The sequence below is a fragment of the Staurois parvus genome, unplaced genomic scaffold (genome assembly GCF_062004578.1).
Source record: "Staurois parvus isolate SC_StPar_1 unplaced genomic scaffold, SC_StPar_1.0 ptg000171l, whole genome shotgun sequence".
Lineage (NCBI taxonomy): Eukaryota > Metazoa > Chordata > Amphibia > Anura > Ranidae > Staurois > Staurois parvus.
Genome location: NW_028317967.1, coordinates 1,878,004 through 1,895,000, shown reverse-complemented (window position 1 = coordinate 1,895,000; position 16,997 = coordinate 1,878,004). Strand labels below are relative to the sequence as shown.

General features: G+C 41.5%; 1 protein-coding gene across 2 annotated transcripts in view; it reads right to left on the bottom strand.

Annotated features, from left to right (window-relative positions):
- Nucleotides 1–16,997, bottom strand: part of PPM1A (protein phosphatase, Mg2+/Mn2+ dependent 1A) — a 57,250-nt gene that overhangs the window by 28,316 nt on the left and 11,937 nt on the right. For both annotated transcript variants that reach the window (XM_089676549.1, XM_089676548.1), the window contains exon 2: nt 2,074–2,928. In XM_089676549.1, the coding sequence (XP_089532675.1) occupies nt 2,074–2,907 (834 nt within the window). In that variant the 5' untranslated portion in view covers nt 2,908–2,928. The remainder of the gene's footprint in view (nt 1–2,073; nt 2,929–16,997) is intronic.

Below are 16,997 nucleotides of genomic sequence, written 5' to 3'. Positions count from 1 at the left end.
AAGAGTTGGGAACTGCATATGACTTCAGATTCCTACATCTCTCGATCTGGTTGTTTTGATCATACAGTTTTTACAGAATGTAATCATCACACCTGCAAAAGATAGTAAGTAGGTCCCATTGCCCCCCTCCGAAAAGGAGGGAGGAGCCGCCTTCGATACCTGACACCATGTTCATCTCAAATTCTGACTGCACATTGTAAGAAGTCCATATATGGGGGGAAAAAATTTTGCGCTTTGTACATTCACTATATAGCATCAACATAATTTGGGTAGATTTTGAATAAGAAAAATGGATACAGAGATGAAGGGGGCTGACCACACAGTTCATAAATCCAGGGTGAGGGTTTCCGCCTATGAGTAAGAACTGTTCTCTGCTCCACAGCTCAGAGGTGCTTTACAGATCTCAGGGTGCCTGGCTAAACCCCACAAACTTGGTCTATATTAAAAGTGGACCTTTGCTCTCTATCACTTGCATTAATTTTCATATCCTGTCCCCTCATGCTACAAAAATTGGACATTAAAAACATATTGGAGGGGGGTTAAGTGCTCTCTGTAAAATACAGAACCGCACTTTCTACTTTTTTGCCTGGGCAAAAATTACATTTCCTGCCCCCCCCACACCTTAATACTACTGGGATGCTGGCGTCTCACATTCCTGGAAACTTTGAGCGATCTTAGCCTCACTGTGTATGCTCCAGGAAAATCTCTGTAGCACTACAAATGCACTGAAATAATCTCCCTCATAATGCACATGCACCTCTGTGTGTCATGGTGGGGCAGCTCAAATAGCATTAAGAGACAGCTGGCCTCCTGGTGACATCACATGAAAGTGCCGGCTGAAGCCTAGTACACAATTTTTTTTTTCAATCCAGATGACTGAAAAAATACCTGACAGCTCAGGAGGGCTAACTATCCGATGTTAGTACAGCAATCATCCCCGCAGTGCTATTGTGTTCCGACAGGGGAAACAACCCCCTCCACCAGAACACTCCAGTCAGCAGACCTTTTTTGGTCATGCCCGGTCGACAAAAGCCAGCCAAATGGCCGGCTTTTGTCACACCGGCTGCCATACATTTGGGCCAAATGTCGGCTGGCTTCTATTGAACCTGCCGATGCTGCCCAACATTCAGCCTGTGTCTACTAGGCTTTACTGCGCCTTCTCACAATGCAAGTCTGAGTCAGCTGATTCACTGAACTTAACACACTATACACTATGTAGTTAGTATCTTCTCTCAAACTCTATGTAGTTTGCATCTTATCTCAATGAGATGAGGTGGCTGCACTGAACCAGCAAAAGATCTTTCTAATGGCTAATCCTTTATACTTAAAACTTTGAAAGAGCAAGCTTGCAAAATGTGCTAAAAATATTACAACTTCTCAGTAGGTGATCACTGAAAATATGTTGGGGAGACACTGGGGTAATATTTATCACTGATTTATTAGGTTAGAGCCCAAGTTATAAATTCCTATTTTAACTGCTCTAAAGTCACACTTGCAACTGAATGAAAGCTAGCCCTGACCCATTAATTAGGTGTATTTAGAGTGTAAATTTGTCTTCTCTATCTTTGTCAATTGTCACACTTGGATGCCCAGGAATACAGATACAGAAATGTTACTGAAGGAGACAGTGCCTGACTCGGAATGCATTGTTTTATTAATTTTCTTGATAAATTTTCCCCATTATGCTTTGTCTTTGTTGGACAAGGCATTGAGGATTTGGAATGTTGGTCAGGTTTTTTTGTTTTGTTTTTTTATTGCCTGTGTCTGCACTAGAGACATGGATTCTGTTTTTTTGAGGTTAGAATTATCATTAGGACTTAAAATGAAGAAATATTCAATGTTTTGAGTTGTCACTAGAACAGGAAGTGATACATTATCAATGGGGACACCTGTTCTAGTGACAGACCAAGAGAGTGTTTTCAATTTTCCGTTTGGAGAGACTTCTTTTCACTAATGTCCTTACGTGAAGAGCAATCTCCCAATAGGATAGAGATGGCAAAAAAAAAAAAAATTAAACATTTTGAAAATACACTAAGCCAATTTACTAGGAAAACATTTTAAAATCTGCTGTACCTTGTATAGACAGGTGTCTACAATTTCATTACAAACTTTTTCAAGGTCATCGGTAACTTCTAGTCTGGACCTTACAAAGTCGCACAGCTCTTCATTTCCCATGACATCCCAGATACCGTCACATGCCAGAATTATAAACTGGTCGTCCTCTTCTGACCGCTCAATTTCATAAACTTCAGGCTCTGGTGACACAAGCTGCTCTGTGGGACCTTTTCCATGGACACATTTATAATCAAAGTCACCTAGAGCCCTTGAAACTGCAAGTGACCCATTTACACGCTGAATCATCACAGATCCACCAGCATTTTGTATACGCTCTTTCTCAAGTGGATTGCTCGGTTTGTGATCCTGTGTAAAGAAGTGAACTTTCTTGCTTCTACAAAGTAATCCTCTTGAGTCTCCACAGTTGATAAAATAAATGTGATGAGGGGAAATCATAACACCCACTGCTGTTGACCCGCTTCGATCGGCACCATGTTTCTTCTCAGAAATGACTCTCATATGTTCATCAATTTGGAGAAAACCTGTTCTGATTCCATTTTTTACACTGTCCACAGACGGCTGTCCATCAGTCCCTTTGAAATCCTGGTTGCTTGTGATGTGGTCCAGCAAATGCTCACAGCAGTATTTGGCAACCTGGGAACCAGCATGACCATCATATACAGCAAAGAACGACCACCCATCAAGTCCATTTGGCAAACCAATCACAGCCGTATGTGCATCTTCCATCTCAACCCGCCAACCTTGCATGCTACTAAGCCCATAACGCAGTCCATTACCATGCCCCTGGGCATTATGCTTTTCCATCTTTGGCTTGTCTAAAAACGCCCCCATTGTTTCTCAATTCTTTTAAACCTGTAGGGAGAGAAAAAAAAAAAAAAATCTTAAGCCACAAGTTTCCACAAATGGTATAAAAAAATCTTATTTGAACAGAATGCACATGTTGCTTTCCACTTAAAAATCCAACTGGTTTCCAACTCTGATTATTCTAGGCTAGAGCACTCAGGCACAAGAAGAAGCTGAATTAGACTGCATTCTGTAGACTAATTCGGATATACAAACATAAAACCAAATTAGTCCCCTCAACTGTCTTATACCTAAATTGAAAATCGTGTTCAGGCTGAAGCCAGTGTGTTACAATTCAAACGTTTAAAAACTTCAGGCAGGAAAAGACTATGGATCTTCAGACAAAGATGAACTAATGATCAGTGCCAATGATCACCTGCACGGTCTGCATTAGAATGCTCTTGTACCTTACCAAGTAGCGAGTGGCCATCCTATGATTTTTGCTGAAATCTTGTGAGCTGATAACTTCCTGCCCTCTCTGCCTGTGCTGAATATTTTCAGTTACATTGGGGGAATTAACAAATGGAGCACCTCCTGCTCCTAACAAAAAGGGAGCACAAACTCTTTATTGAGCGCTCTACTTCGTTCTCTATGCCCTGGCTGCGCCAAAGGCAGAGAGCAGGAGAACTGGAGTTGCTTGCTGTACCCGCTGTTCACCCAGTCAACACCCCACTGAGAAAGGGGAGAAAGACTGTAAATAAACACTGCTTTTGCTGGTACCTGAGGCTAGAATGTGCATGTGCAGCATTAATTTCAAAATGGTGGGAGCAACATGGCACAAGTAGAACTGTGCCTGCAAGGAAGACCAAGGACAAGTATTTTATTTTTCATAAAATGGACAATTGGGGATTTAAAATTTCATTTGGCTAGGTAAGATGAAGGTCCCCTTTAACGTGCTAAACATATTGGCAGGGAAAAGAACGATCCCCACCTATAAGCAGGCTTTCCCTGTGTAATGTGTTTAATGCCCAGGCATGTGAGAGGTCTTCTGAATTACTTGCAGTTAACATTCTATACTCCATGTCTAATCTGTAGGGAGATCTACTGCAGTTTTCTACCAAGGTTAGATGTCCTTTGTCACCTGCCCCCTTCCTGACGTGCCCATTTTTTGCAATACGGCACTGCATTACTTTAACTGATAATTTCGCAGTCATGCAAAGCCGCATCCAAATTAAATTTACATTATTTTACCCACTCACAAAACGAGCTCTCTTTCAGTGGTATTTGATCGCCCGTGCGTATTCGTGGAAAAAAAAAAAAAAAAAATTTCATTTGGGTACAGCGTTGCACGACTGCGCAATTGTCAAAGTAACAGCGTCATAACACAAAAAAATGGCCTGGTCAAGAAGGGGGGTAAATCCTCAGGAGAGAAAATGGTTAAACATGGCGGCGGGAGGGGGATAATTTATTTATTTCAGGTACTTATATAACACTGTCAATTTACGCAGCGCTTTACATATATATTGTACATTCACATCAGTCCCTAACCCTCAAGGGGTGTACAATCTAAAGTCCCTAAATCACATTCATACACATACTAGGGACAATTTAGACAAGAGCCAATTCACCTACCAGCATGTCTTTGGAGTCTGGGAGGAAACCCACGCAGGCATAGGGAGAACATGCAAACTCCAGGCAGGTGGTGCCGTTATTGGGATTTGAACCAACGACCCTAGTACTGCCAGGCGGACGTGTTAACCATTCAGCCACTGTGCTGCCCATTGACTGGGGCATACTGACCAGTAAAGAAGAGACATGTTTGTTTATGTTCCTTGTGAGAACAAAAAAAAATAAAAAATTAAAGCTATGGCATAAGGAGGAATTTTGTTTTTTTTTTTTTTTTTGTCTCAGCCAATGAGGAGAGAGAGTCCCCAGGGAGCATAAGCTCTCGTGCACATCGCTGGATCATAATGGGGCTCAGGTATTAGGGCAGGCTGAGGGGGAAGTTGTACACAGGTTTTTTTTACCTTCATGCATAAAATGTATAAAGGTAAAAAAACCTCGAGCCTTTACAACCACTTTAATTCTGTAAAATTCACTATGCCCTGTCAAACTATCATCGCACCCAAAACTGAAAAACGTACTGGTAGTGCAGGGATATTAGAGGCCAATACTAATAAGAGGTTAGAATGATTGTAGTGAAATCAAATATATGGTAAGAAAGGATGGTACAACAAAACATTGATTTGAGTACCACTTTAACCACTTGACCTCTAGAAAGTTTGTGGTTGTGTCACACTGTACCCAAATTATTTTTATTTTTTTATTTTTTAACACATATGCAGAGCTTTCTTTTGATTTTATTTAATTACCAATGGGTTTTTTACCTATATAAAAGAAAACATTTTGAATAAAAAACACGTTTCCTTAGTTTGTTATAAAATTTTTCAAACAATCTCTCTTTATAAATTTAGGCCAAAATGTATTCTGCTGCATTTCTTTGGTATAAATAACCCAAATCAGTGTATATGATTTAGTCTGTGTGAAAGGATTAGAGTCTACAAACTATGGGATATATATCTGAAAATCAATCAGTACTGATGGTCTCTCTCAATTCTTGAGGCACAAAATTGCCAGGACAGTACAAATACCCCCCAAATGACACCTTTTTGTAAAGTAAGCAGTCTGATGTATTTAGTACAAGGCATGGTGAGTTTTTTGGAGTTGAAATGTTTTGTCAACTTTAGAAAACTAAGAAATTAAAATAAAATTGGTTTTGTTCTCCCTCTCATTTTTAACGCACTGTCACCAATGCGGTATAGTGTCATATGACTGGTGTGGCAGGGATCAGGGATACTGACTAGTGAGTTTATTAAATTTTTTTAAATGTTTAAATATTACATACTTTCATAATTTTTTTCAGTTATTGCTTAGATTAGAACGTGGATGATCACGGTTATAAATAGTTGTCACTCAGGAATGGCTTTCCATTCATGACAGCTTGCTTACTGTTGACATGCCGTGATTGGCTACAGCTAATCACATGGTGCCAGGTACAATGTGATAGCTGTGGGCCAGTCATAGAACAACAATAAGCAAGCTGGTCAATGAATGAAAGCTATTCATGACAGTTTGCTTACATAATATGTGATCCACATGACTGGTCATAGTCGTCACGATACCTGGTACCGAGCACTGTGATCCGCTGTGTCCACTGGGATCGTGCCGATGTGTACCCCAGGGAGAGTGACAGTACGCATGTGCTCTGTGATGTACAGGTACGTTGCTGAGCCTTTAGCTGCCATCCACACGCAGTACATTTTCTGTGAGCAGGTCCGCAAGTAGTTAATGTCCATAGTCTGTGCATAGTAAATAGTGTTGATGAAAGTAGTCACAAATCCTTTCATATACCCAGTAAAATGACTCAGGCGATACCAAGTTGAAAATTCCTACATACATTGTATCTGTTTATCTGCTGCCCTCTCTTTACAGCTATTTAAAGTCCGGAATTTACACCGCATTTCTGAGCTTCCAGAGCCAGGGGGCAGGGATTAGACACTGCATATTTTAGAGAGGAGAGCTCAGTGCAATCTAAAACCTAAGTGGAGGGAAATTAGATTTTAAAGGACTTCCCTACACAAACTCCTAGGGAAACAAGCACAGCTGAGGCAGACAATCACATGCTGTTTGCTGGAGCTCCCCTCCCCCATCCCCCTTGGTTAATGCCTGTCAGAAATGACTCAGATAGTAGATAGCAGGGCACCCACAGAAATTACACTCAATGCTTTGGAGGACAATCCACACTATAGAAAGGACAAACCTTGTTAATTTTTCACATCAATAGGTTAACCACTTTAAAGAAGCATACTTTCCAAATGATAGGTTTCTTTCTTAGGTATTGGGTGTTTCTAAAGCTTGCATCTTTAAAATATAATTAAAACCAAAAACATAAAATGCAGCTTACCAGCCCTTTTATGCAGTGGCTTCTTTTTTCACTTACATTTCATCTGTTAATTCTGCAAACAACATACTGTCCTTTCAGGTCTCAGAATTTACCACTGTATATATGCGGGCAGCCATGTCATGTCGTCATTACTAGGATGGAGGGCAGGGGTGAGGTTGTGTAATTACTAGGATGGTTTCTACAAAATATTTTTAATTAACCTCTCAAAATGTAAACAAATTCTCTGAAATAACGCTTTAGCCACTTGGAGTATCTTGGCGCAATGGGAGTGTCTTGGCGCGCAGTGGTAGCGGGGTGGCCCCCAGGTCAAATTTTGCAACAGGGCCCACAGGCTTCAAGCTACAGCTCTGTAGTATGGAGTTGCCTCCTCGTCCAGTGCGATCCCTCCATTAGAGTGGGAATGAGACTGCGCTCGTTGCCTTCATGCCTCAGGGGAGAGAAGACTGCTGATGGTGTCCAGCAGCTACCGCGCCAAGGGATTCTGGCCGGCCCAGCATCCTCCACCGGGCAGAAAGTTGGACTCAGCCGTGACGTCCGGTGGGCAGAGCAGCTGCGCTCCAGACTGGTTTGCAAGAAGTTCCAGTGGGTGCTGGGGACTCATGGTTCCAGTCTCCACAGCACCACAAGCAGCAGTGTTCATGCGGCCAATGCTGTGTGACTAAAGACCCAGCAGAGGATGTGGGCATCACACCACAGAAATGGAAAGGAAGGCACTGGCCTCCACCCAGCAGGTGGACCCTGGTTTCTCGGGCACAACTGCTCTCAGGTAGGCCAGGTGACATGTTTTCCCACTCGCTGATCCTGGGGTGGTTTTCCCAATCTCTGAGGGCTATTATGCGAGTCTCAGGTGGCAGTGGGGCACACTTCTTGTCTTCCCCTAGCACAGTGGAGTGCAGGAGCCTGAGCTTATTGGATCTGTATTCGGTTTTGCTTGTTTTAGCTTAAAGCCCAATAAAAAAGACACAGAAACAAGCTCCCAAGACGAAGTGTGCAGTTGGTGTGGCCAAGTCAGGCTCAACTTGGGAGATGCCGCAGTTGTGTGGATAGCTTAGTTAAGGCACTTACTGCCTGTCAGAGTACTCACTTCTATTAAGGATGATATGGCGACTACGTTTCAGTTCTTTAGATCCTTGCTGGACAAGATGCAGACGCCCCTGACCCAGTCTGGTACAACTCCTTTATCGGAGTCATTTAGTGGGGGGGGGGGGGGGGGGGTGTCGGAGGAGGAAACCCCAGAAGATCCCAGATCCCATGCAGGGCCAGGCTCAGAGGAGGATGATAGAGATATCTCCTCCAGGGGTTCTAGGTACAAATTCACCCTTGATGATGTAGATGACCTCCTTAAAAAACAAATCTACAAAATCCTAGAAATTGAGAATATACATGTGGCCTAATTGGGGACCTAGTGGATCAAAAAGTCCTTACTTGGGTTCCCCAAAACAAGCTGGGGATAGGATTATATTCCCATGTGTTTGTGGTGAAAACAGTCAGGCAAATTTCCCTGATCTTATTAAACTTGCGCCCTCTCAATCGGTCTCTAAAGTACAAGCACTACAGGATGGAATTGATCTCCTCTGTAAGGAGCATCCTTTATCCAGATTGTTTCACAGCCACGCTAGACCTGAGGGATGCATATCTGCACATCCCCATACACCATGCGTTTCAGATATATGAGGATGGCAGTAAAAGTTGATTCAAACATCCACCACTTAGTGTCGGGATCTACCTTTTGGTCTAGCCTCAGTACCGAGATTTTTCACGAAAGTGCTAGCAGAGGCTTTGACCCCTCTAAGAATTACATTACGCACGTTCCCTATTTGGAAGATCTGCTCTTCTTGGCCAATTCTTCTCAACAGCTGTCCAAGGATCTGTGGGCTGCTTGGGACTTCCTTCCGAGTTTGGGATGGCTCATCAACAGACATGTCGTGCTTGAGGGTTGCCTATCTGGGATACAAGATTTCCTCGGTGGAAAGGAAGATCTTCATCTAGAGAAAAAAATTCTTCAGATGGACCAGGCGCTGGCAATACTGCATAGCAATCTGGCCATTTAAATAAGGGGCGTCATGAAGGCGGTGGGTCTTATGACTTCTTGTTTCCCAGCTGTTCCTTGGGCGAGATTCCACCAGTGCAAGCTGCAGCTTTTTCTTCTGCGGAATTGGAACAGAGACAGGACTTCACTAGATCTTCCAGTCCAGCTCCATTCCAGGATCAAGAGATCCCTTTGGTGGTGGCAAGTTCAGCACAATCTTTACAGAGGTCTGGAGTGGACCATGCCAGATCCAGTAATCATCATGACTGATGCCAGAAGTTTTCAATGGGGAGCCCATCTAGGCAACAGGAGGAGGAAGACAATGTGGAGTATCATCCAGAAGACACAGACACATCTGATGAGTCTGATGAGGAGGTCACCGGAGCTGAAGCTGCTTCTGCTGAAATATTCAAGTCCAAAAATGGTAAGATCTGTTGGAGCTCAGTACCTCCTGATGTACATGGCAGGGCAGCTGCTGCAAATGTCATCAAAATGACCCCTGGAATCACAAGGTTTGCTGTGATGAGAGTCAGTGACATCAAGACATGTTTTGAGCTATTTATGCCATTGTCACTAAAAAGTCATCATTGCTATGACAAACCTTGAAGGAAAAAAAGTCCATGGCAGCATGTGGAAAGACATTGATGAGGAATACCTGGATGCCTATATTGGTGGTGTTCTTCTTGCTGCAGTGTACAGATCCTGCAATGAGGCCACTGATAGTCTGTGGGACGCATCGACAGGCAGAAATATTTTCTGGGCAACAATGTCACTTCAGACCTTTCAAATGATATCAAGAGTCCTCAGATTTGACAACAGAGATACCAGACCAAGTTCTGACAAGCTTGCCCCCATCAGGGATGTCTGGGAGAGATGGGTGCAGCCCCTTCCACTGATGTTCAACTCTGGGCCAGAGGTGACAGTGGATGAACGTCTTGTCCCTTTCCAAGGAAAATGCCCCTTCCAGCAATACATACCCAGTAAGCCAAGGAAGTACGGCATAAAAATCTGGGCAGCCTGTGATGCAAAAACCAGCTATGCCTGGAATCTACAGATTTACACAGGCAAAGCTGCAAGTGGCATCCCTGAGAAAAACCAAGGAAAACGTGTGGCCCTCGATATGACTACTGGACTGCAGGGTCACAATATCACTTGTGACAATTTTTTTTTACCAGCTATGACCTTGGACAAGAACTTCTTAGGAGGAAACTTACCATGGTGGGCACAGTGAATAAAAATAAACCTGAGCTGCCTGCTGAAATCTTGCAGGTGAAGGACAGGGTTGCACTGTCCACAAAGTTTGCTTTTACAGACACCACCACTGTTGTCGCATTGTCCAAAAAAAAAAAAAACGGAATGTGATACTTATGTCTACTCTTCACAAAGATGCAGCTGTGTCATCAGGAAGTGACAAAAAGCCCACAATTATCCTCAACTATAACAAAAAAAAAGGAGGAGTGGACAACCTGGACAAGCTGACTGCCACGTAAACTTGCCAGCGAATGACCAGGAGATGGCCAATGGTTGTGTTTTACAACATCCTTGATGTGTCTGCATATAATGCATTTGTGTTGTGGACCCACATCCACCAAGGATGGAACTCAACAAAAAAAACAAGCGGAGAATGTTTCTTGAGGAGCTGGGAAATTCCCTTGTCAAGCCACACATTGAGCGAAGGGAACGGGTACCCCGAGACCCTGGTGCTGCAGTCTTGGTCAGACAGCTGCAGAGGTCACCTAGCATTTTATCTACACCAGCATCCTCCTCAGCCAGCCCTGCCTCAACATCATCCACAACAGCCAAAACCCCACTCAGGCCACCTGATTCTAAAAGAAAGAGGTGTCAGGTCTGCCCAAGCAGTAAGGACAGAAAGACAAATGTACTGTGCTTCAACTGCAACAAATATCTCTGCAAAGAACACACTAAAAGTGTCACTTTTTGCCACACATGAATCTAAACACACACACACACACGTTCTTGCGCACAAACTTTTACTCTGATTTTGTTTTTTATTAGCGTTGGAACAAGTAATTGATTTCTATTGGTTTGATTTGCTTGATTGGTTGTTGTTTGACCTTGCAAATCTATATTTTGTTATATTTATGTTATATATATATTTGTTGTTTTTCATTTTGTGTTTGTACTAAAGTTCTATTGCCGAAAAAAAAAAAAATACTTTGCCTTTTTGAAGTAATTATATATATGGGTCGAAATTGACCCGTAACACCATAGATGTTACTATAGTTAATATTAAGTTCTATTGCCGAAAAAAAAAAAAATACTTTGCCTTTTTGAAGTAATTATATATATGGGTCGAAATTGACCCGTAACACCATAGATGTTACTATAGTTAATATTAAAATGAAAAAGTAAACAAAACAAATTTATTTCAGAGATGTGTTCTAAATCCCCTCAGTAATAGTCAGGTGACATAACCTTTTATTTATTTATTTATGATTCTCTTGAGGTTCATTTTACATTGTTTTTTTAATTGAAAATCGAGGGGTATACTGACAAAGGCCGAGGGGCCCACACCAAAAATATTAAAACCAATATTTTCATGGATAAGGAAGCCTAACAAGGTAACCAAGACATGAGAAACAAATTGGATGATAGATAATTGTTTTTAGTGTATTTTACAGCTGATTTAAGACACGGGTCAAAACCGACCCGTTAACATAAGAGATGGTAACAGGAAACGAACACAAGAGGAAGGTTAAAATTCCACCCCCGTTTGTCAATGCACACTCAACCAGAGCCTTGTCAGCATCATGGGCAGAGAGCTGGTGCCTCGCCAGAACAGATTTGTAAAGTGGCCACCTGGTCCAGCTACTCTACCTTTGTGTAATATTAACGCCTGGATCTGCTCTAGTGAGGATCACGCACTTGGGTGCAAGGTCCTGCAGGCAGTAGCCCCACCTAATGGGCAACTTCCTGCAATCGTCTCAAGGGCTGTCCTAGAAGACGTTTTTGAGAAAAGCAGTTAGACTTACCAGTAACTAATTTTCTACAAGTCTTCTAAGACAGCTGGCTTTCCCATCTGATTTTATTTTGTGATGTAAGATTTTGCGTAAAATATTTATGTCATTTAGTGCCTTCCTGCAGTTCTTGGGAATACTGAAGGGGGAGGCCTGGCACTCTTATAAATTCACAGATATGGGGAGGGCTACTAAAAATTCCTGCTGGACTGAAGGTTCCCAAGAACACAGTGGCCTCCATAATTCTCAAATGGAAGAAGTTTGGCTCAACCAGGACTCTTCCAAAACTGAGCAACTGGGTGAGAAAGGCATTAGTTACAAAGATCTGACTGAGCTCCAGAGACGTTCCAGAAAAACAATCACTGCAGCCCTCCACCAATCTGGGCTAGACAGAAGCCTGTGTAAAACAGCACTTTCCCCAGACTGTTCTGGTTGGGGAAGAAGCGGATTGAGTTTGTGGATGAGGAAACTGGACTTTTTTTCCATTCTATCCTCTGGTTTAATGAACACAAACAAAAAACAAAACAAAAAAGAAGCTAACAAAATGTATGGGTTACCTTACTGCTTGACGACAGAGTGAAGTGGATGTCTGGGCACGATTCAGAAAATAACCAGTTGCGGTCAGTTCAAAGTATCCCATAATAAAACTGTATGCATGCATCCCAAATTATTACCCAAACTACATCTGCATCACAGTTAGTGCTCAGAGTATGAAAAAAAGTAAATGTAAGCTATTATGCAGAAGATAATGCACACATGATCCGTGTGCTGGGCACCAAAATGCATCTGTCAAGACGTATCAATTTGCTTATTTGTATGAGGCCTAATATGCTAGTACAGAATGGGGGAGGGGGTTCTAAAACAGAGTGACCAAAAAATATACACACGCACGGGATGAGTGGGTACAGCAGGGTGAAGAAAAACCTCTAGTGGTGGGAAATGGCTAGAAATTAGGGAATACGTTACATCTGACACGTTATTACATACAGCCCACATATGCCATGTACATGTCCTTGTGTTTACCAAAACTTGTATAAACGTATACCAATCAAAATGTATTTTTAAATAAAACTGCTTTTTGCAGCCACTGCACATCAAATAAGCTGTATAGAAATCATACTGAAAACTCTGGGGTGTATTGTATAATAACCCCCATCCCAAGTCCACAGTACTTGTTCTGAGACAAGTGTCAAATGTGGCTATATAAAATAATGTAATTGTACAATAGGAAGGAACTACAAAGAGGTATATCTACCGTGGATGCAAAATGTGAAATTATATATACACCAGTAATTGTGCATATTATATACACCGTTTTATACTCATATGTTGATCAAGTGTTAAAGCTAAACTCCAGGCAAACACAAATGAAATTACTGTATATGGCAGCCGGTATACCTGCCAAATTATTTGTACATCCAGCTTTCAAATTTTTAGCCTTATGTTGCAATGTAGAAGGCCAGATTTTCATGCAGTTTAGTAACAATGACAGGTTTTGTTCCTTCCACCCCATGAGTAGTAAGCTATATAAAAAGCAACAAACTCTTCACACTGCAGCACAACAGATTTACTCATTGTGCTGCTTTGCCCTTCCAATCTGAGCTCTGCTGTACAAGTGACTGCAAGAGGCTAAAACAAATTCAGCTTCAGGTACGCTACACTTGCAGCTTTTTTAAAAATATACCACATGTATTACAGAACTGTATTCATTTATATCTACTTGGAGTTCAACTTTAAAAGGAGAAGTAGGGTTAAAGCTCTTTTGGTCCACTTCTACGGTGGGTCACAAGAGAGCAGTTTGTTCAGTACTTGTTTTTTTCTTCGTATTTAGGCAACAACAGGCTAAAAACTGATGCCAACTAGTGTCAGTCAGCTGGTCCAGACTCTAGAGGGATCCCTATTTTAATGTCAGGATCCACCCAGACTGCCTGAGCATCAGCTGGCTCAGTCTCTCAGCACGCCACTGCCAGCCGTTCCCACCCCCTTACACATCCCAGCGCTACAGTGAGTGCTGCAGGTGCAGAGCATAGACCAGCCCTTTGCTCACTGAAGGCCGAAGACTGGGAGATCAGCGGTCTTTGATTGCTCAGTTCTTGGTCTCAGAAGCAGCAGGGGACAAATGCTGCATCCAAGTGAGTATGTGTGCTTTTGTTAATCCCACACCTCTTTTGAAATTGACATTAAGGTAAAAGTGAACAAGGGGTACAAAGAAATAAAAAGGTAGAAAGTAGTAACAAGGTGTCAGAGGTAAGAAATTACTTTGCTGCAACAGAGTGATCTGCAGTGATACAGACATTTACCCACTTCTAGCAAAATTAAGAAACAAAACAAAAAAAAACCCCTAGTTTCACATTCATGTTTTCAAGCTGGTTTTCTCAGTTTTAACCCTTTTTGCTCCCAGGTACACCTGGACAGCAGGGGATTTTACACACATTCCTGGTGGATAGAAGCACATACAAATGTAAATGCGCACGTTGTGGGCACCTATGCATGAAAGTGCCGATTGCTATACACGTTACATATCAGGCATGCCGGAGTGAGCAATAATTCTAGCACAAAACCTAATCCATAACATTAAACTGATAACCTGTAGGAGCTTGCGGAGCATTGCCTATAGAAAATATAGGGTACTGAAGTTTGTCCCCATTTCACAGACAAATGCAAATTTATGGTTTGACATTGCATATTTACTCAGTGCAACCTTGTCTCATTTTACCCCAAAATTGGGTAATTTATTGTGTTTGTGTACCCTAAAATTAACGTGTTTACTGAAATTTATTATTTTTTTTTTTAACCTTTGCGGTAATATTTTGTTTCATAAAAAATTGGAACTATCACTATTTTTTCCTCTAGAGTGTCTGCTGTAAAAAAAATATATACCCTGGAATTTATGAAGACTGGCATGCACAGATTTTGCGTAAGGGTCTCGTATGCATTCTAGAAGTAGTGAATAATGAGCCAAATTCTGCTGTGCCAGTTTTAGAATGCATTTGAAACACTTTTGCAAACTCTCTGAGCCAGTTTTTCTCTGTACACCGAAAAGAGTTGGTCAGTTAGCTCCACTTTTACATTTGGAGCATTTCAATGCGACACAATGTAAAGCAATACATTAAATGTGACACATGTAAAAGTGGCGCATTTTAGTATTACCTGAATTTGGTGCACGAGTCGCTGTCAGAACCAAAAGTGTAAAATACTTAATCTGGCAAAATACATTAAGAGAAATCAAAGCCAGAGAAATTGTGCAGCAGCTTTACTGAATTCCCCCTATAATTTTTTGGGGGGTTTTACGTAACCTTCAGGCCTAAAAATACTTTTGTTAAACGTGTGCAAAAAACACAAAAATGGCTCTGCCAGCGAAAGGGCAAAGGCAAAGCTAAACCCATCACATCAGGGACTTGAAACAAAAATTAAAGCTCACCACACAAGCGTAGATTTTTGTACTAACATGCTCATTGGTACATTCATGGCTAATGTACTGATGAGAATAAGTACACTTATGCCAACAGTGGTCATACAAAATACTTCAAAATATGTTTACCTTTAACTTTCAATTCTAAGGCAAGTAAAACTTTCCCAAACAAAAACACATTCACTGTTAGAAACTCTAAAGAAAGTTTCTGGCCTACTTCAAACTTTCTTCACTGCAATCAAAATGAATGTTGATTTGACCTCAATAATGATTAGAAAAGCGAACAAACCCTCGGACACTGTCCACTTGAGGTAATTCTACAACAGGAGTGAGCCAGAGCGTAGCATCTTTAACCCCCCTCTTCCTCTTTCCTTTCTAAACTTTAGATTTATTTTTACTATAGTTGTATATCAAGCTTAGGGTTAATGACTGTTTGTGCCACTTAAGGAGTGATTCCCTCATTTGAGGGGCAGGTAGCCCACATTGATGGGAGCGTACAGAGGATACTGTGCTTACATGGTTCGCATTATCCCCTATTATCAGGTAACATACTATGCCTTGAGGGCATGTGGAGTATCGTCCCAAGGTAGTGGGTAACATGCGCTTAACTGACCACTAATGGAGTTGTGCTTTGAATATGCGTATGGGGCTCCCTTCACACCCATAAAAGAATGTAAATATTCTGTACATTAGTGGTACATATCTTCTGATTCTGAAGACTTATTTACAATGCTTTAATACCGTTTACCTGTCTTTTTGCAGCAATTATACTGTCATGTGGTAATGATTTTTGGAAATGTATTTTCCCTTGTCTTGAATAAAAACTTTTCAGTAAACATATTGGAAACAAAGCAAACAAAACGCTCATAAAACAAAATTTCTAACTAAATTCAACAGCTGTGGCAGCTCAAATCTGAGGCACGTTTTCATTGCTGGCGACTATAAGCAATAGCAGGTACCCTTTAAAATCTGCACTTTTGGCTTGTTCACTCATGCATCAATATGTTTTTAAGCAGCATTTATTCAGCATTTTTAAACCCTCAACCACCCTCAACGCCTGCCATGAATATTACAATGGGAAACAGCACTGTACACAGGAGCAGTGGCGTTGTATTGGGTCGTGTTAAAAATTAAAGTGGAACTTTAGTCAGAAAATTACGTTCTACTAGATCACTTAAAGCTGGCCCCTTTTGCAGGTATAGCTATGTAAAACATTAAAAATAAGTGCCTATACTGCTTAAAATTCAGTAATACACTGTCTCAACCTGCTCTGCACATGCTCATTTGCTGTCAAATTTTAGGCATTTTAAGGGATTGCTGAATTTGTAGAGGCCGATCTGCCGACAGCCGTAAAGCCTCCTATCTTTTACAGCCAAGGAAGATGTTCGTTTGATCTGCAACTGCCATGGTGCTGCACATGTGATCACTTATTTCAGCCATTTTATGGTTTGACAGTTTGGTTGAGGACAAAAGCAAATATGACAGTTAGCAATCCTGGCATTCCAGGTATGTAACCGTTTTTTAAACTGAATTGATGGGTTTAGTTCCACTTTATTATTTACAGCTGTTCAAGGACTTTGGGCTTTAGAAAAATGGCAGCCTCCAGCAAGAAGAAACAGGAACAATGCTGGAGACAACATACAGCACACACTAACTTTGGTAGGGTAATTATTAATGTGGAATGTACATTCCTTGCTAAAGAACATTTTTGATCAAGCTTTTGTGGATAAAGTTCCACTTTAAGCAGTATGTCGC